General features: G+C 41.2%; 1 protein-coding gene across 1 annotated transcript in view; it reads right to left on the bottom strand.

The window, feature by feature from the left end:
- Window positions 1-12,890: 12,890 nt before the first annotated feature.
- LOC143786017 (uncharacterized) overlaps window positions 12,891-21,494 on the bottom strand; it is a 376,109-nt gene continuing 367,505 nt past the window's right edge. The window contains exons 72-74 of the mRNA XM_077275186.1: window positions 20,894-21,016; window positions 18,566-18,707; window positions 12,891-13,155 (exon numbers count right to left, since the gene is read on the bottom strand). Coding sequence (XP_077131301.1) covers window positions 13,151-13,155; window positions 18,566-18,707; window positions 20,894-21,016 — 270 coding nt within the window. The 3' untranslated portion in view covers window positions 12,891-13,150. The remainder of the gene's footprint in view (window positions 13,156-18,565; window positions 18,708-20,893; window positions 21,017-21,494) is intronic.

Raw genomic sequence — 21,494 nt, 5'->3', positions numbered from 1 at the left:
CTCATCAGGGTCTGATTGTGGATCTGTACCCTGAGAGGGCAATGTGGTGGTCTGAGTCAAAGGAGCAGCATAGTACTCTGGCTGTGGCTGTGCATCAGTGCACTCCATGTCAGAATATACTTGTAATGGGCATGGCCTGTTAAATGTTTCACTTTCTAAGCCAGGGACGGTATGTGTAAAGAGCTCCATGGAGTGACCCGTTGTGTCGCCTGCTGCATCCTTCTCTCTTGTTGTAGTTTTTGCTGAGGAGGACAAGGAAGCGACTTGTCCCTGACCGTGAACATCCACAAGCGACGCGCTGCTTTTACATTTACCAGTTTCGGAAGAGGAGGCAAAAGAGCTAGAGGCTGAGTCTGCAATGTAAGCCAAAACTTGCTGTTGCTGCTCCGCCTTTAAAAGCGGTTTTCCTACTCCCAGAAAAGAGAGCGTTCGAGGCCTTGTGTAGCCTGACGACGAAACTGGCTCCACAGCTCCAGAGTTAGGTGGAATATTTTTATCCCCACGACCACCTGATGCTCCACTACCACTACCATCATTACCAGCTGACAATGAACGCCCACGACGACCTCTTGCACCAGACTTCCTCATTGTTTTAAAATCTTAACCAAAGTAACTTTATTTGTTGCTGTCAAACAACTTACACGGTGAGCTATAACTTCAGTATGATTTCAATATCCCTTAACAGGTTGGTGAGACCACAAGGAAAATCAGGCACAATGTTACACACTCTGTTTTCTGTGGCACAAAATCACAGAGATGACACACACGCAGGACTGTCACTCAAGCACTAATGTCAATATTAATCTCCCACCTAATTTATTATTTTTTTTTTCTCAGGGAGACTTTAGAAACCAAATAATATAAAAAAAAAAAAAAAAAAAAAGGCTTTCTATGGCCCACAATTAGAGAGAGAGAGGTGGCACACCCAGGAGTCAAGACTGGCGCACAAGCTGAAAGGGCAATATTACTCTCCCACTGTTTTTTTAAGTTTTTTTTTTATTTCAGGGAGACTTTAGAAACCAAATAATATTAAAAAAACCAAAAAAAAAAAATAGCCTTTCTATGGCCCACTGAATGAGAGAGAGAGGTGGCACACCCAGGAGTCAAGACTGGCACACAAGCTGAAAGGGCAATATTACTCTCCCACTGTTTTTTTTTTTTTTTTTTTTTTCAGGGAGACTTTAGAAACCAAATAATATTAAAAAAACCAAAAAAAAAAAATGCTTTCTATGGCCCACTGAATGAGAGAGAGGTGGCACACCCAGGAGTCAAGACTGGCACACAAGCTGAAAGGGCAATATTACTCTCCCACTGTTTTTTTATGTATTTTTTGTTTTTTAAGGGAGACTTTAGAAACCCAATAATATTTAAAAAAAAAAATAAATAGGCTTTCTATGGCCCACTGAATGAGAGGGAGAGAGGTGGCACACCCAGGAGTCAAGACTGGCACACAAGCTGAAAGGGCAATATTACTCTCCCACTGTTTTTTTATTTATTTTTTTTTTTTTCAGGGAGACTTTAGAAACCAAATAATAAGAAAAAAAATAAATAAATAAATAGGCTTTCTATAGCCCACTGAATGAGAGATAGCACACACAGCAGTGGCACACAAGCCCTGACTGAGGCCAATATTTTTCTCCCACTGATTGATGTAGTGTTTTTGTGTTGAGGTAGAATTTAGAACACAAATCACGGAAAAAATAAATAGGCTTTCTATGGCCCACTCAGTGAGAGATGGCACACACAGGGATGGCACTGTAGCAGAAATGCCAATCTTAATCTCCCACAAAAAAAACAAAAAAAAAACAGGGACTGTCCTACAATTACTATCTCCCTGCAGTAATCTAAGCCAGGTATGGCAGGCAGCAATAGGAGTGGACTGATGCACAAATTAAATAAAAAGTGTGGACAAACAAAAAAGATAGCTGTGCAGAAAGGAAGGAACAAGAGGATATGTGCTTTGAAAAAAGCAGTTGGTTTCCACAGTGGCGTACACACAGCAATACAGCTATCACGGAGCCTTCTAGGGCAGCCCAATGAGCTACAGCGCTGAGGGGAAAAAAAAAAAAAAATAGCTTCCACTGTTCCTGCACACCGAAGGTGGTGTTGGACAGTGGAAATCGCTGCAGCACAAGCGGTTTGGTGGTTAGTGGACCCTGCCTAACGCTCTCCCTGCTTCTGACGAAGCGGCAGCAACCTGTCCCTAAGCTCAGATCAGCAGCAGTAAGATGGCGGTCGGCGGGAACGCCCCTTTATAGCCCCTGTGACGCCGCAGACAGCAAGCCAATCACTGCAATGCCCTTCTCTAAGATGGTGGGGACCAGGATCTATGTCATCACGCTGCCCACACTCTGCGTTCACCTTCATTGGCTGAGAAATGGCGCTTTCCGCGTCATTGAAACGCGACTTTGGCGCGAAAGTCGCGTACCGCATGGCCGACAAGCACAGGGGTCGGATCGGGTTTCATGAGACGCCGACTTAGCCAAAAGTCGGCGACTTTTGAAAATGATCGACCCGTTTCGCTCAACCCTACTCAACACTACTGAAGAGAGAATTATCATTTCTAAGAATAGGCAATAAACCTTATCAATTGCTAGGAACAATGATCTATCCTATGATTTATGTCACTATAGTAGGTCAACCAATTTAATCCATTCCACGTCCACTTCATTCAAATCAGCGTGAATAAATAATTACAATCTGTTAAATGGCTAGATGTGACTTTGGGCAGGCACGGTAAGATGTCAGATCCTAACAATGTGTAACATGCATAATTGCCTTAAACCTACGAAGGAACAAAAAAATGGTGTTTGCTTGTGACCACACATGCAGTAATTCCTCTAATGTGTGTAAATATTGTATGTGTATATGTCCAAAACTAATTTTTATTAGAGCTGGATCCTACCTGCCCTTTATATTTGTAGGACAGGGTCCAGAAAAAGTTGGCTTGTTAGTGTAGATTGCCATGTTGTGAGGCTGCCTTGTTGCTGATAGATGGACTCACACAGTGTGACCAAACTGTGAGCGAAGAACCTAAGTTTATGCATATAGTCTATGTAGCAATAATGGACCTGCCTAAAGCTTACCTGTCTTGTATTTACTTGAGGAATAAAACTATTTCTGGCCATTATATGACTTTTATCCATTTTTAGCAACTTTACCCTCTGCTGGCTCTATCTCTAATTTGAGCTGCAGCCTGGAGACCAGCAGCTACGATAACTAACATATACCACTGAAATGGTAATCATAATTATAGTTAAAAATAATTGATAAGCTTGCAGAATAAAAATGGGTTAATCACACACTGTTCATGACTAGCATAATGTACTTCGCGAGTGCCATGTCCTTGGAACCAGTAGGCATGTGCAGCAGTCTTTCTGGCAAATTCCAGTGTCCAAAAATGTATATGCCTCTACTGTATACACAATGTAATGTTCTACATTAAGACTTTTGCCAACACTCAAGTACAGTTGTATTGTACTCTCCCACCATTTTACTCTATATACAGCCGTACTAAGCAATGTAATTGTGAATCCAGCAAGTGTTAGAAAGCAGCCATACTGTGTGTGCATTTTTTCTTTTTTTACTCTGCTCCTCAATTCATTTCTCTCTCCGATAGTAGACTTCAGGTACGGACTGGGGCTGATCTTCAGTCCTGGCATTTGAAATCACACAGGCCCATGTTATCCCCGTCCTCATGAACCAGATGGGATATATTACTAATATTACCCTACAAGACCAATATTTCTACTGATACCCGTGGCCTGCTGGAGTAAGTCACGGAGTCAGCAACTTTGTGCTCCATCACAACAGTATGGGTATCTTGAGAACACTTATTCTGTTAAAAACATAGCAGACAAGGCGGCCCATGAGCAGACAGGCCCTTCTGGCATTTGCCAGATGGCCAGTCCGGCCCTGGTAGACTTCAAGAGGTAGTTATAATCTGACAACTCAGTGAGCTGATAGTCAGTCTTGTCTACTAGTTTGGGCACGCCTGTTCATGCAATGGTTTTCATTGCTCTTGTTGGAACGTATACATTGTAGTTCAGATTGAAGGCATGAAAATCACCAAGGAACACCAACAGCAGAAACAAAGAGTTAAGAAACACATGTGATGCAAACCAGAATGTAGAAGATGTATAAAGGCTCCCACTCCTGAATAAAGCGTTGTGCTCATAAGGCAAAAACGTACTAATCATAAGTATATGAAAAACCTTAGGCACTGGAAAAAAAAAATAGGATAAAGTGAATGTAAAGAAACTTCTTCATTTATGATTTCAGGCCAATATGTGACGAGCAGAGAAATCAATGCAACATTTCGGCTATTTAGCCTTTTTCAGGGATATCTGTGAGGTGTGTGTTGGCATCCATCTTGATAAAAGCCAATTTTTTTTTTCTCTAGCAAAATGGTACTGGTGTAGTCACCTGTGCAGTACCATCTATTGGAAAGCGATAGATGCTACTTCGTAGGTGTGTCCGCCAACGCCATTTTGAATAAGATTTTTTTTTCCCAGCTAAACTATATAACTAAATCAAATGAATATATACATATTATCCATCGTATCATGCTACAGCTCAAAACTGAAAACAAAGATTAACCAACAACCACAAGTTGAATTTCATCAACCAAAGTATCATTTTAATCTGTATAACGGTGCCAACCTGACACTGTCTGTAGTTTACTGAGCACAATCCTGCTGACAGGTTCCCTTTAAGCTATATATAAGATATATAAGTTTTCTCTTTGCTATTTTAGCTAAGTTAGCTAGCAGACGGACAGTTGTCTCTCCCTCCTCATAATACTGTAGCTTTAAATACATGTTTGTTGTCCGCCTGCTCCAGCTGGAAGGACCATAGCCATAGCATATTCATTTGCTCTGTCTCCCTGACTATCGTCCAATTCTATACCCCTTTCCTCGAGGGGTTAACTATCTTAATTTCTCTAATAAGTACCCCCCTCAGAAAAGCATTCATGGTATCCCATAACACATTATTTGGAGCCGACCCCTTGTTAATCTCATAAAACTCTACCAATTTTCTCCGAAAGTCCTCACAATTAATTAGTTTCAACCAGAAAGGATTCATTTTTCACTCAAGGGATTGTCTAATCCCCATGGAATCTGGCTGGATCCGGAACATTAGAGGCCAATGACAAGATCTTGGAGCATACTCCATGTCGAACAGAGATGGGACCATAGATGAATTTTACCACACCATGTCTATTCTCAAAAGTGATTGGCATGACGCTGAAGCACAAGAGTATACCGGTGCCGATGAATTCTTCTGCTTCCACACACCTATCCACCCCAGTTTGGCAGTGAAACGTCCGAATGGAGACACCTTATCTCCCCCTCACCTGGAAACTTTTCTTATTATAATTAATTATTATTACGCTTAGCTTATATAGTTCTATCATATTCCTCAGTGCTTTACATTGCTCTCCCTAATGAGGCTCACAATCTAAATTCCCTATCAGGATGCCTTTTGGAGTGTGGGAGGAAACCCACACAAATACGGAGAGCACATACAAACTCCTTGCAAATGTTGCCCTTGGTGGGATTTGAACTCAGGACCCCAGCGCTGCAACGCTGCAGTGCTAACCACTGAGCCACCATGCTGCCCTCATGTGGATTTCAAATGTTATTAAAATCGCCCATAATTGTTAGCGGTAGTTCCGGCCACCCTGCAATTTTCACCAGGATTTTCTTATTCGGGACTTCTGAAAAGGGAGGATGAATATATATCACTACAGTAATACATTTGAAACATGACACCTTACAGCGCACCCCCATAAATCTTCCCTCATCTTTGAAAAGGTCAATACATTGAAATGGGATTTTTCTGTGAATTAGAGAGCAAACCCCCCAAGAGTAATTAGAGAAAATTGAGTGAAGTGCAAACCCAATCCATTATCTATTCATCACATTAATGGAATTAGCCACCATGTGCGTTTCTTGCAGACCTACAATCATTGCTCATTAATATTTTCGAAAATGGCTTGTCTTGTTGAGTTATTTCTCATGCCTCAGATATTCCATGAGAGACACTTAAGTGGCATCCAGGGAAATATCTGCCCATTCCCTCCACAAGTGTACATTCCATCAGTCCCATCATCCTTAATGTATCCAAAGATCCAACCATGTGCACACTCTACAAAAAACACCCCCCAACTTCACACCTCTCACCTCCCATCTAGTTCAGATTCTTAACTCTTTTGAATTGTTCTAACTTCTGTAAATATGAACCTCTGCCCTGAAAGATCCATCCCAGAGAAGGTGATTTCTTAGTGCGGTTTCGGGTGGTTGTCTGAAAGACTGTAACTATCACAGCACCAGTACGTTGTACATACAGTACATGCCCTGTGGCCAGAAGCAGAGTCCCAGGAGATGCAGTTCCCTATATAGCCCGATATCATCTGCGGCAGATGTGATCCCCTCCCAGGTCCCAGTCACACAGGATGTCAGAGTCCCAGCGCAGAGTGATGACATCACTGCGCTGGGACTCTGATGTCCTTTGTGTGCTCCAATGTCTCAGCCACTTCTGTAGAGAGCAGGCTTAAACCGACCGGTGGTCCACAGAATGGAACCGGGTAGTGCGCATGCCGATACAGTTAAGAGTAGCATAGCTCCATGTGGGCCCCTCTTATCATGGGTCCCAGGGCAACCGCACCCTCTGCCCACCCAGTAACAATGCTACAGTTTGACCATGAGTGAAGGAAAAGCAGTCAACAAGTACTCAGAACTTCTGGTTACTCCATTCATGACTTCTGAAAACCCAATCCAGGTGACTTCCTAATGAAGTAAACAAAAGTTGGCCTAGCTATTAATGGCACTTCCATATTAAATACTATACTTATAAATACATAGGAAGCAGATGCCAAGTAAGTTCAAAATTCTAAGAATCTTTATTAAATACTGTAGAACAAACACTTTAAACTATTTTTATATTTTTCAGTGGGTATACACCAAATGATCTTCAGTGCTTTTTTTCCATCCATTTCTGGGAGCTTCTTGAAGTATTTTTGGGTCATTGTCCTACTGGAAGACCAATGACCTAGGATGCAAACTCAGCTTTCTGACACGGGGCACTATATTGTAACTCAAAATTCTTTGGTAATCTTCAGATTTCATGATGTCTTTCACACAGTCAAGGCCCCCAGTGCCAAAGGCAGCAAAACAACCCAAAAATATTTGAACCTCCACCATATTTGACTGTACTGTAGGTACTGTGCTCTTTTCTTTATGTTTATGGTAAATAGCAGAATGATGTGCTTTACCAAAAAGCTCTATCTTGGTCTCATCTGTTCTCAAGAAGCTTTGCCAGAGGTATTTTGGCTTACTTGCATATGCGGCGCCCCAGTGTCCTGGTCGTCGCAGTGATGTCATTATCCTTTCAGGGGAGAAGTGATGTCATGTCTGAAGGCAATGTAAGACAACCACATTCAGGTATTACACACATGCAACATGTTCACACTCCAGACCAGAAGGGGGAGCTCTAAGCCTGTTTAGGGTGAACTCCCCTATTTACATCCTGATTTGGAGGAAAAGGGTTCAGTTCCTGTCAGGCAGAGAGAAGGAGAGGAGCTCTGCTGGCATGACATGCTGCAACTCCTGGGAGAAGACACTAAAAGGTGAATATACTGCAGAGAGTGTGCAGGAAAGCGGAGCATAGGAGAGAAATACCAGAGGGAGAACAGCCAGGAACAAGCTGCTCCTTTCTGAGGCGCAGAAGCCGGTAGCCAGATACACCGAGGGAGTAACTGTCTCCAAGCCTTGCTCCAGAGACCGGCAGGACAGTCAATTCCAAGTTGGCTGCCCGACCTTAATACCTAAGAAGACACGGAGGCAAATTGTGGGAGAGGGGCGTCTCTAGGGTCCCTATGAATAAGCTCCAGGCCTATCCAGTCATACGGGTTGTCCTATCCATACCATCTGGGGGACAGAGAGAGAGAGAACATCAGAAACATCCATGAAAGTTGTGAGGACTATCCCGTGGTGCTCAGCAGGGAGGTACTACAACACACAGGTGCTAGTAGGAAGGCTACTGATTTCCACCTGGATAAGGGGACTCGGGAATTGCCTTCAGACCGACCGGACCCTGCCTGCCCTGTCGTCTGGCGCTCCGGGCTGAGGATACCATCTGAAGTCTTCAGTAAACAAGGTAAAAGACTGCAAACCTGTCTCCTCGTTCTTTATTGCACCTTGCCCATATATAAACTCTTTTACTGGACACCCCTGAGGGCCACGGACCGGGTCAGCCACCGTGACATCCCCCGAACCGCAGGACCCGGTGTCAAGAACCCCATTGCCCTACACTGGGGGTGATCCACATACATTTTGGCAAACTGCAGTCTAGTCTTTTTTTCTGTGTCAACAGTGGGGTTCTTGAGGAAATACCTCATTTTATGTACAAATTTCAAGGGTGCCAACACTTTTGTTCATATATATATATATATATATATATATATATATATAGATAGATAGATAGATAGATAGATAGATAGATATACAGTACAGACCAAAAGTTTGGACACACCTCATTTAAAGATTTTTCTGCATTTTCATGAGTATGAAAATTGTACATTCACACTGAAGGCATCAAAACTATGAATTAACACATGTGGAATTATATACTTAGCAAAAAAGTGTGAAACAACTGAAATTATGTCTTATATTCTAGGTTCTTCAAAGTAGCCACCTTTTGCTTTCATGACTGCTTTGCACACTCTTGGCATTCTCTTGATGAGCTTCAAGAGGTAGTCACCGGGAATGGTCTTCCAACAATCTTGAAGGAGTTCCCAGAGATGCTTAGCACTTGTTGGCCTTTTTGCCTTCACTCTGCGGTCCAGCTCACCCCAACCATCTCGATTGGGTCCAGGTCTGGTGACTGTGGAGGCCAGGTCATCTGGCGTAGCACCCCATCACTCTCCTTCTTGATCAAGTAGCCCTTAAACAGCCTGGAGGTGTGTTTGGGGTCATTGTCCTGTTGAAAAATAAATGATGGTCCAACTAAACGCAAACCAGATGGAATAGCAAGCCACTGCAAGATGCCGTGGTAGCCATGCTGGTTCAGTATGCCTTCAATTTTGAATAAATCCACAACAGTGTCACCAGCAAAGCACCCCCACACCATCACACCTCCTCCTCCATGCTTCACGGTGGGAACCAGGCATGTAGAGTCCATGCGTCGCACAAAGACACGGTGGTTGGAATCAAAGATCTCAAATTTGGACTCATCAGACCAAAGCACAGATTTCCACTGGTCTAATGTCCATTCCTTCTGTTCTTTAGCCCAAACAAGTCTCTTCTGCTTGTTGCCTGTCCTTAGCAGTGGTTTCCTAGCAGCTATTTTTCCATGAAGGCCTGCTGCACAAAGTCTCCTCTTAACAGTTGTTGTAGAGATGTATCTGCTGCTAGAACTCTGTGTGGCATTGACCTGGTCATTAATCTGAGCTGCTGTTAACCTGCGATTTCTGAGGCTGGTGACTCGGATAAACTTATCCTCAGAAGCAGAGGTGACTCTTGGTCTTCCTTTCCTGGGGCGGTTCTCATGTGAGCCAGTTTCTTTGTAGCGCTTTATGGTTTTTGCCACTACACTTGGGGACACTTTCAAAGTTTTCCCAATTTTTCGGACTGACTGACCTTCATTTCTTAAAGTAATGATGGCCACTCATTTTTCTTTACTTAGCTGCTTTTTTCTTGCCATAATACAAATTCTAACAGTCTATTCAGTAGGACTATCAGCTGTGTATCCACCAGACTTCTGCTCAACACAACTGATGGTCCCAACCCCATTTATAAGGCAAGAAATCCCAATCATTAAACCTGACAGGGCACACCTGTGAAGTGAAAACCATTCCCGGTGACTACCTCTTGAAACTCATCAAGAGAATGCCAAGAGTGTGCAAAGCAGTCATCAAAGTAAAAGGTGGCTACTTTGAAGAACCTAGAATTTAAGACATAATTTCAGTTGTTTCACACTTTTTTTTAAGTATATAATCCACATGTGTTAATCCATAGGCTTGATGCCTTCAGTGTGAATGTACAATTTTCATAGTCATGAAAATACAGAAAAATCTTTAAATAAGAAGGTGTGTCCAAACTTTTGGTCTGTACTGTATATATATATATATATATATATATACAGTCATGGCCACAAGTATTGACACCCCTGCATTTCTGTCAGATAATACTCAGTTTCTTCCTGAAAATGATTGCAAACACAAATTCTTTGTTATTATTATCTTCATTTAATTTGTCTTAAATGAAAAACCCCAAAAAGAATTGTCCTAAAGCCAAATTGGATATAATTCCACACCAAACATAAAAAAGGGGGTGGACAAAAGTATTGGCACTGTTCGAAAAATCATGTGATGCTTCTCTAATTAGTGTAATTAACAGCACCTGTAAATTACCTGTGGCACCTAACAGGTGTTGGCAATAACTAAATCACACCTGCAGCCAGTTGACATGGACTAAAGTTGACTCAACCTCTGTCCTGTGTCCTTGTGTGTTCCACATTGATCATGGAGAAAAGAAAGAAGACCAAAGAACTGTCTGAGGACTTGAGAAACCAAATTGTGAAGAAGTATGAGCAATCTCAAGGCTACAAGTCCATCTCCAAAGACCTGAATGTTCCTGTTTCTACCGTGTGCAGTGTCATCAAGAAGTTTAAAGCCCGTGGCACTGTGGCTAACCTCCCTAGATGTGGACGGAAAAGAAAAATTGACAAGAGATTTCAACGCAAGATTGTGCAGATGTTTGACTAAAGAGCCTTGACTAACATCCAAACAAGTTCAAGCTGCCCTGCAGTCCGAGGGTACAACAGTGTCAACCCGTACTATCCGTCGGCGTCTGAATGAAAAGGGACTGTATGGTAGGAGACCCAGGAAGACCCCACTTCTTACCCCGAGACATAAAAAAGCCAGGCTGGAGTTTACCAAAACTTACCTGAAAAAGCCTAAAACGTTTTGGAAGAATGTTCTCTGGTTAGATGAGACAAAAGTAGAGCTTTTTGGGCAAAGGCATCAACATAGAGTTTACATGAGAAAAAAAAGAGGCATTCAAAGAAAAGAACACGATCCCTAAAGTCAAACATGGCGGAGGTTCCCTGATGTTTTGGGGTTGCTTTGCTGCCTCTGGCACTGGACTGCTTCACCGTGTGCATGGCATTATGAAGTCTGAAGACTACTAACAAATTTTGCAGCATAATGTAGGGCCCAGTGTGAGAAAGCTGGGTCTCCCTCAGAGGTCATGGGTCTTCCAGCAGGACAATGACCCAAAACACACTTCAAAAAGCACTAGAAAATGGTTTGAGAGAAAGCACTGGAGACTTCTAAGGTGGCCAGCAATGAGTCCAGACCTGAATCCCATAGAACACCTGTGGAGAGATCTTAAAATGGCAGTTTGAAGAAGGCACCCTTCAAATATCAGGGACCTGGAGCAGTTTGCCAAAGAAGAATGGTCTAAAATTCCAGCAGAGCATTGTAAGAAACTCATTGATGGTTACCGGAAGCGGTTGGTCGCAGTTATTTTGGCTAAAGGTTGTGCAACCAAGTATTAGGCTGAGGGTGCCAATACTTTTGTCTGGCCCATTTTTGGAGTTTTGTGTGAAATGATCAATTTTTGCTTTTTGCTTCATTCTCTTTTGTGTTTTTTCATTTAAGACAAATTAAATGAAGATAATACCAAAGAATTTGTGTTTGCAATCATTTTCAGGAAGAAACTGAGTATTATCTGACAGAATTGCAGGGGTGTGAATACTTTTGGCCATGACTGTATATATATATATATATATATATATATATATATATATATATATATATATATATATATATATATATATATATATATATATATATGTCACTTTGAATATGGCAGAGTTTTCCAATACAGCAGTCAGTTTTTAGTACGCTAAGTTTCACTTTTTGCTGTGGTTAATAAGAGTGTGTGATAACACTGGCTCTCCCCATTTTCCATGCATATTCAGTACACTGTTACAACTAGCTGCTCCCATTATGAACTTTGATTTAGATCATGAAACCAAATATTTGACTTTCACTGGTTCAGGCAGCAAACAGTCTATGGGTTTGAAAATAATTTATGGCAAACATTCATAGAATTTCTTTTTAACAGCCTCTCCAATGCATCATTTTAAGAGATGGTCCATAAATAAGAGTAGAAAGTTAAAGGGCTTCAATCATTAAAATTATATTTTGACACAAATCATTTTAGAATGTTATAATAAAATGTATCTTGCAATGTGTGAAATGAATGTTTTTGTGTGTCTTTATATTAAATTAAGAAGTAGCTATTTTAAATAAATAATTAGTGATCATCTGTAATCATTGAGGTTTAAATAGGTTGTCCACTAAAGTGCTCAGGGTGGAGGAATGGCGCCGGTCTGGTCATTTTATTTATCCAGCACTTTGATGACATTCATGACCTGTGCCTGGCCTCATAGAATAACATTGGTCCGAGTGTGATCTGATTTTTTGTTGGATCATACTCGGACCGAAAATACGGTCACCTGCATGAGCCCAAAGGGTTGTCCATTAGTGCCCAACATATTTCATTCTTGTCTAGCTCTACCACATGGAAAATGAAGCATTACAGAGTTCCTTTTAAATTCAGTGGGCTGTGTTGTATTGCATGGATGTATTGGGTCCTTCATTGGTTGAAACACTTTGTCAGCACTGAGTGATAGAAATTGACCTCCCCTTTCCAAAACCAGACAACCCTCTTCAATAAATGTGAATGGTCAAAGACCCGACTGAACAAGTGCACAATCACGGGCCGACAAAGCTGTTCAGGTATTGAGAAACTCTGCAACTCATCCTAGTATGAAAAAAATCTTTCCAGGAAAATAGCGCAATAAAGAATCAAAGAAGGTACGGATATGAAACAAGAATCCTCTTTATTAAAAATAAAATTGTGTTACTTTACAGCAGAAGAGGGGGAGATGTGTCAGATGTTCCACATATTCAGGTTTATACCATTTTGGATTTAGTGTACAACTAGTTTATATCTGTTTAGGTGAATATAAGTTTTTTTTCGAAGATCTTATATAATCACTTAGTGTGTTATTACTTCTCAGATACTATACAACATGGTTGTGTCCGTCACTGCTGCTCCTGTGGATGGGGGAAACTTCACACTGCAAGAAAAAAAAAGCCCAAATGAGAACCTGATTTACATTTCATTTCAGATTGTTAATAGCTGTGCTGGTATTACAATTATCAATATATGTACATGGCTCCAGAATGTAGTGAAAGGTATATGAATGTGCGCCATGTAGAACAGATCATGCGGAGAAAGCATAGGAGACGATATTGCAATTTAGTAAAATTAAGAGACTTTGAACTGCAACGTGTCATATTTGATGCAGTTTTCTTACCTTGAAAAAAGTAAAAGCTCACCATTGCTCTGATTCATGCTCTTCTAGATTACTGGTGCTCATAGGGCATGTTCACACTGGAGTCAGGAGCTTGCAGAAACTCTCCAACTTTCCAATCACAATCAAAGTTTTTGGAGGTGAAATTCTCCAAAAATCACAGTTTGAACATACCCATAGCTATCTCTGATTGCTGCAGTGAAGGACATAGGCAGTACTCATTGTGTATGGAGCAACCTCAGCTTCGGAGCCCACTCCACACACCTAGACCCAACATGTCATGTATGTATGTTACAAATTGGGAACGGGTTACTTCAACGACTTTTGTATATTGCTTTAGTCATAACCTCTTCCTCATAAAGCCACTTTTTTTTCAGATAAAAGTTGACAAAGGATGTAATCATAAAATGTAGAAAGGATCAACTCTATCTTGAAGATCAGGTGTTGTATCATCACTTAGTTATTATGGTTAGGTTTGGTTACTTTTGTTTCATTCTTGCTACATGTGCAAATTTCATATATGTGGGTAACCCCCCGTACATGTAGAAAAAAGAAATCATTGCAGAATTCAGGATCTGCTGGGGATTCTCAAATGCTAATCTGTTGAGAAAAGTGGTGAATTTCACTTGGTTACGAATAAGGAGCATTGTAAATCTGAAGCACAATCCATGGCAAACTCCACTATCAACACAGGTTAATTTGGCCTTAGATTTTCTGTGAATTATAGTAGACTAGTAGACTAAGCATATGTTCACACGGTGTATGGTAGACAGCGGTGAAGCCGCTTAGACCACCGAGGTAAAGCCACTTTAGGAAAACACTGCCCGTCTTTTTATCGAGGCAGCTTAGCTGTCGTTCTTTTAACATCTCTTGCTCTATGCTGTTAAAGGGAACCTGTCATGTCCGATAACGCTATTAACCTGCAGATACTGTATATGGATAATCTGCAGGTTAATAGCATTATGAAGGTGCCCAAACGCTGTACTGAAAGCGCGGTACCCAGGAGAAAATGGACTTTACTTCTCCCAGGAGCTGCCAGCTTTCAGTCATGCAGGTGTGCTGGCATGGCTTCAGTCATCGGCTCTCAGTGAGCGGCAGCTGTGATCACACCCCAGCACAGATTGCCAGCCACGTCTGCAGTGCATCAGTACAGAGCCAGCTATCTGTTCAGTATATCAGTACAAATAAAGTTGTCAGTCGGTGCCGAGGTATATGTACAGCCGCAATGCTCAGTGCTGTGAGCGGTGACTCTGATTGCTCCAGTCAAGCCTGCATGACTGAAAGCTGGCTACCAGGAGAAATTCATGTTCTCCCGGGTGCCGCGCTTTCAGTACAGCAGTGGTGCACCTTCATAACGCTATTAACTTGCAAATTAACCTCATATTTGCAGGTTGATAAAACTATGGGACATGGCAGATTCCCTGTAAGTATAGAGAGTGGGCAGCTTCCGAGCAGAAGCCGCCCGAAGAATAGTCATATCACTTACTGTACGTAACTGCTTCAATTTTTTAACTGCTTTGACGTTGTTCACTAGGTTCACTTTATGGGGCCCTTCTGCCGTGATCTTTCAGGTGCAGAGTATGCACATACCCTAACGGCTAATTCTTTAAAAAAAACTCTGCCACATCTGGAAAAAAACTTAATTTCTGACTCCATTAGCTGCCGCGCTTTCCAACTGTTCAGTATCCTCGATTTGTAAATTCTTTGTTAACAAACATTGCACTACCACGGCTGGGCCAACAGCAATACGCAGCTCCAAGAGAAAATTACAAACATCAATGATCTAAAACTATTCTGTATTCGTAACAATACAGACAACAAACTGATCCCTGAACAATTAATCTTACGACAGCGTGGAGTTATAGATTAGAGATGTCAGTAAATAGGATTTCATTTTATTATCATCCACCCAGAAAGCCAGCGGTGCACATTAGTAATGAGCAGCACAGAGGGCAGACGCATTACCGCAGCACAATGCTATGCCCATTCCATCACTATGGTATCTGGCCAGCGCTGATATGTACGGTATTTCACTCTATTGCTTTCAGTAAATGCTGCACAGCTTAGAGGAAAAACAAACTGTGGGAAGGCCATTATGTTTTTATAGCATAGTGAATGACCTCGATGTCAGCAATGGAGTGCTAGCAACAAAACAGCGATTACAGCATCCTCACTCTTAAAATGTTAGCTATAGATCAAGGACAAGTGGCGACGTTGTCACAATGAGTAGTGTGCTGATCATCACTATCTGGACGGATGCAGCACATTAAGAAGCAGCATAGCGTGCGACAACTGCCGTACACCGCAGCATCTGGAGACTTAGCTATTACTACTGGATACATATCAGTTTTGGAGACTTTACTGGAATTTCTATTCTTTTCGTCTTGTTTGTATAGCTCCAACATACTTGGAAGTGCAGTAAAGTCCCTGTCGCCAAGGAGGATCACCATCTGTTATGCCTATCTCAGATACACACTAGGGACACTTTTATCTTGGGGTTTCATGTGGTATTTTTGGGGTATTAGAGTGCTGCAAGGGCAAGAGCTATGTATCAAAACCATACTTGCCAAGGATTTAGACAACAAACCTGTAAAGCAATAGTGTGCTAAGTACTGAGCCGCTGCTCCAAAATCCAAATGACTCTGAGCAACTGCGAATCTGGTAAATTGCATTATCTCATCTGTTTCCACTCACTAGAACATGGCTAAGACATAATAGGGGGGTGTGGAGACACGAGGGGTCAGCTGGTGCCCTTGGCTCGAGACCGCATGGACCAGGGCTCATCCCAATGAACGCCCGCTCTCCTTTTAACGTGGGAATAATACTACTCAGACAACACAGGGTGAGGGAAGCACAGTGTGGAAATATGTTATTGAACCACCAAACAGACTACAGTCCACAAGTAATTGACGAGAATTGACTTGTATCCATTTCATCCACACATCGCGTCCTCCTCACCCGATGGTTCCTCGATTAAATCCAATTGAGTGTCAGTGGCCTGGTATTCAATCCGTCAAAGCCGGCACAGTTCCTGTAGTTACCGTTTCTTGTTGCGGTTATACATCCACCCTGGTTCTCTTGTCAAGGCAGAGCTAGAGGGGTTGGATACAGTGGCATCCTAAACTTGCTGTGTATGCGTCACCTATGGTCTGCTGAGTCTGTCAGAATGCCTCCTTGGTTGTGGAGCCCTTGGTCCATGTCTACGAACACCAGTCCCCTGCAGCTCCCCGAGATTCGCCAGGCTGAGTAGTATCCCACTGCTGCCACCAAAATATAGAGAAACAGGGGTCAGCAGGTGCTCTATTCCACTGGCTTGAGACTGCATGGACCAGGGCTCCTCCCACTGAACGCCCGCTCTCCTTTTACATTAGGTATAATACTACTCAGACAACACAGGGTGGGGGTAAAACAGTGTGGCAATACCTTATTGATCCACCAAACAGACAAATAACATATAGAACAGTCCCAGCAAAATACCGACGATCGTGAAAAATTACAGAGTGTCACCCTTCTGCTGACTCACAGGGATTATAGCAGCTGCAACTATGGAGTTTCCAGGGCTGACTACCCCCACCTGTGGCACGCACAGAGAGGAAGCAACAACAAACTTAGGAAGCTGACAGTCCATTGAGGTATGAGGCCAGATGATCGAAGAGTCACAACGTGGCTTCTCCGTACATCTCCATGGAGCCAGGTGACCGGTGGGTCCCAATCCTGGCTTTCCCAAATGTATCCATGGGTTCAGTGATGGTCAATGGAGCAGATCTGAATTCTTTCAGCTGGGACCATGTTCCCCCAAACGGATATCCTGTAGAATGTCAAATCTGTGTCCCTCGTGATGGAGCCATGATGTCCTGGCTTCTGTCCTGTAGAGTGTTCCTGGCTGTGGTTTTGTAAAGAGTCTCTGGTTCTCTTGATACAGTGGAATATCCCCCTTATATAGTTCACAACTGTTGTTCTTCAAGCCATCATCCAGAGGTTAAGAGGAAGGTGTGATGAGATTAACTCGCACTATTGGAGTATTTAATCAATCTGCATAGTTCATCCTCTGTTTTGCAGGTCAACAAACTAGCTTGACTTATACAATGGGTAATCAACATACTGGCAAACATCTATTGTTCAACTACCCTATGTCTCTATCCCTCAAAGATAGCAGACAATGAGATTGCAGCAAACAGCAACTCTAAATTCACATTCAGGATAGTACGAACAGTAGTCTGTTTCTTGGCCAACCAAAGAAAGACACATACATTAAAAAAAATCAGCATAAAGATAGTAACGTATGTCTCCTGGCCTACTGGATTTACTTATGCATAATAAGGGTCAAATGCTGTGCCATCACAGGGTGGATATCATTATAAGGGGACTTTTTAAACTCCCTTTTGTAGCAATGTTGTTATTTTCACCAATTATATCAAAGTGGTGTACAAAATATTGTAATTTTAGCACATTTTAAGACATTTTTGTCTAGAAATATTACTTAACTTTTTATGTATCTCCTTTACTGGAGTGAGTATGCAATTTAAAAAAAAATACTATATAAAAACTGAAACATATGGCACATTACAAAAGTTCCGAAACTTTCCATTATAAAACCCTAGCAATACAACTCTACACTGTTATAAGGCAGCTGTGCTGTATGGATAGGAATTAGGACTAAATCTCCATAGCATAAACAGTTCAGACCTGTCATAGAATTCACCCACACAATGAGCATAATGTCAAATATTCAGTTTCAAGTAACATTCATATCTTCGGTATTTATAAGACTCGACTCTTACAGTAACACCCAGAGACGTCAATGTAGAGAACCACCGGCCCTGGAGCCAACTCTCCATTTACACCAGTGGTAAAAGTCTCTAATTTAGATCAGCAATGAGGGTGTCAGATCTCGGGGTTTCTTCACTATGATATATTAGAGATTTATGTTTTTCTTGCTGGAAAATAAATCATCTAAAAGTTGCAGTTCACTTATAGATTGCAATAGTTCAATAGGATTTGCTATTTTTCCACATTTATCCATCCATTTTTCTTTTCCATGAATTTGCCTTAAGAAAAGTATTCCCAAAGAATGATGTTACCGTCATTAATGCTTTAGTAATTAAATAATGAGTTGCTATGGCTGTATTCTCTCTCTCTGTCTCACAATTTTTGTGTGGTTTAATATACTCACCGCATTGGGAAGGTATTTCTATAGGAACAAAGTTTCTGTTGCATAAATGGACATATGCAGCCGCCAAGTTACAGATGGGTTTAATCTCATGTGAATCACAAATGTCTTCTACACACATTCTATAAAATGGAGCGGGTGGAACCTGAAGACAAATATTGAAACACAGTAAGGTGATGCATGGATTTTAAGACAACAAGAAAACAAGAGATTGTCTTATGACATCCACTTCTGAAACTGAAGCCATACTTATCTTCTAAACTTGTGTCCAACTGTGTGTATGTGTATGTAGTGTATTATTAGTGTGATAATATGTTCACCTACTGCAGTCTTCTAAGAGATCCAATGCTGTTCTGCTCCTCTTCTCAGTGACGTCACTGCCCTTCAGACTGTACGGATGACTCTATACACCATGCCTGAGCCGGAAGTCTCTTTAATTATTAAAGCCTATGCAGCCTTGTTCTGTTTGCGCCATAGACTTACATTGTGAAAGTGCACAGTGTGACACAGAGAGTCTAAAGGGCAGTGATGTAACTGAGAAGAGGAGCAGAACAGTACCCGATCCCTATAAGATGGCATTAGTTGAGTATATTAAGGTTACAGGTTCCCTTCAAAGCTAATGTGACTCTGTAGGTGGGAACATCCTATATATTTTAAACAATCTGAGTACTATAGGAATAAAGGGTCACTTTTGTATATCTTAGGGTCATTCGAATTCTCCAATTTTTTTAAGACCTGGCGAAATATCCAACAAGTATGGGGGCCTTTTGACTCTTCCACAACAGATGGTGAAAGAAGATTGATTTTTCAATACTCTTGTTCTGAAGTGAGGTAAACTCCTGTCAGATTAGACTGGCAGCGATTTACTCTGCTTTCCTTGAATGTTCATTGTCATAGAGAAAAATTAAAAATCCATTAGACATCTTCGGAGAGAGGACATATCACCCTCACATTGAACAAATGGGATTGTGGCTGAGAAGAACTAATTATAGCTGGAGAAAAGAGAAAATTAATTATATGTAGGAAGTGAGAGAGATGACATGGCTATCTCCATTGAAGTAGAGGTCTCCTGCAGTGACCATGTGATTGCAACAGGGAGATTTGTTGGTAAAAATACATCAAGTCTGAGATTTGTTTATGCAGAGATAGCAAAGTACACTTCCAAACCAAAGTGCTTCCACTGAACAAAGCACTGATCAAAGAATCTTCTTAGACGTTTTGGAGACAGGGGTCAGTAATAAATATTAAGGTTTTGCATCAATCCAATATTTATGGGAGATATATTTTCTGTGTCATAGATGTATGATGCTTTCCAGGTCATATTTCATCTTCATGTAAAGATAAAAACACAATGAGAAACATGGCGAAAATATCTACTGCATAGGACCTCCAGATGCAAAAATATTCTGTAAGTTGGGGATCTTATAAAATTCTGAAATCTAGCATATCCTACAATCAGCCCCCACATGAGCTCACCAAGGGGAGGTATGGGAGTGTAACCTTGATCTACTAAAAATCAGTATTTGGATTTGGGTCATTCTCGCCAGTCTTGGAAGGTACAGCTTGCTTTGGGTTCTTTCCATTTTCCTAAGGAGTACCTTCTCTGCTAAGCTCTGAGCTATTTTCAGGACATCAGGTTTAGTCATTTTCTTTTGTTGTTCCTTCTTATTCAATGTAAATTTATATACTATATTGTTTTGCTCACATTTTGTAACATCTTTGTATATTTTCTATAAACACTTCGTACCTTTCTGGATTAAATATATAAAATGAAATAGCTCTGTTCTTTTGCTATGTAAACCGCACACCTGAAGACATGCGCTACCTGTAACTGGTGTCCAATGAGCCTGTATAAATGATTGGCGGTGGCAGCTAGTAGTGGTTCCGTTTTTGTTATTGTGGAGTTAGCAGTGATCGTACCAGAGTATATATATATTCTATGAGCTGGAATCCTCACTGTAAGTTCCCCAATAACCGGCCTTGTAGTAGAAGTAGCCGCAGCCTCGAACATCCCTGGTCACTGAATTGCATAATTGCCCTGACAATTGGAGGCAGAGGAGTTGCTTTTTCCTTACAAACTGGTGGCAGCGGTGGGATCTGGGTGATCTTTCCTATGTACCGTAATCTCTGAAAAACTACTGTTATCCTTGACATTCAGGTTTACAGTGGAGTCAAGAGAGATAGCTGTTGACCAGACACCTTATCTAAGGTGTAGAAGCGCATTTACCCTTTGTAGGCCCACAGAAGACTAACAGATCTACAATCTTAGATCTACACATATTTAAAACACAACTTTAACATTTTCTTAATATAGTTTTTCTAAAATCTTACAACTCTGAAGCAGTTCCTTAGCACAGATTGCCCCCCTAGGAAGAAGGCTTTACATAGCTTCTGATGAGGTGCAGTGGTGCAGGCCTTCACCTTCTTTCTTCCGGAACTACACTGACTGTCAACCTACAGAAAGCGTGAAAATGAAAATAAATCATCATATGTTGTAATGTTTCTACAGTAGGAAACTAATACTGATTTTTAGGGATTATTTTAACCCATCCACGATGCAGCCAATTTTAGTTTCTCCTCCCTTTTTCAAAGAGCCATAACATTTTTTATTTTTCTCTCGAAATAGCTGTGAGGGATTGTTTTTTTTTTTTTTTTTTAAGGTCGATATGTACGTTTGAATAACACCATTTATTTTTCCATTCAATGTAATGTAATTTTTTAAAAAAAAATTATAAGTGTAGAAAGATTGCGATAAAAATAAAACAATTCTGACACTTTTTTGGGCTTCGGTTTTTTATATTTTTATAGCATATTGTGTGTTAAAAGTGACTCAGAAATATTACCAAATTTGTCCATTTTTTAAATTATTTTAGTGGTAAAAAAAATTCAGAACTTTGCAAAAAAAAATAAAGATTGTGTCGCCATTTTCCAT

Source organism: Ranitomeya variabilis, chromosome 7 (genome assembly GCF_051348905.1).
Source record: "Ranitomeya variabilis isolate aRanVar5 chromosome 7, aRanVar5.hap1, whole genome shotgun sequence".
Classification (NCBI taxonomy): Eukaryota; Metazoa; Chordata; class Amphibia; order Anura; family Dendrobatidae; genus Ranitomeya; species Ranitomeya variabilis.
Note: the sequence above shows the minus strand (reverse complement) of the source record. Positions and strands in the feature narration are given on the sequence as shown.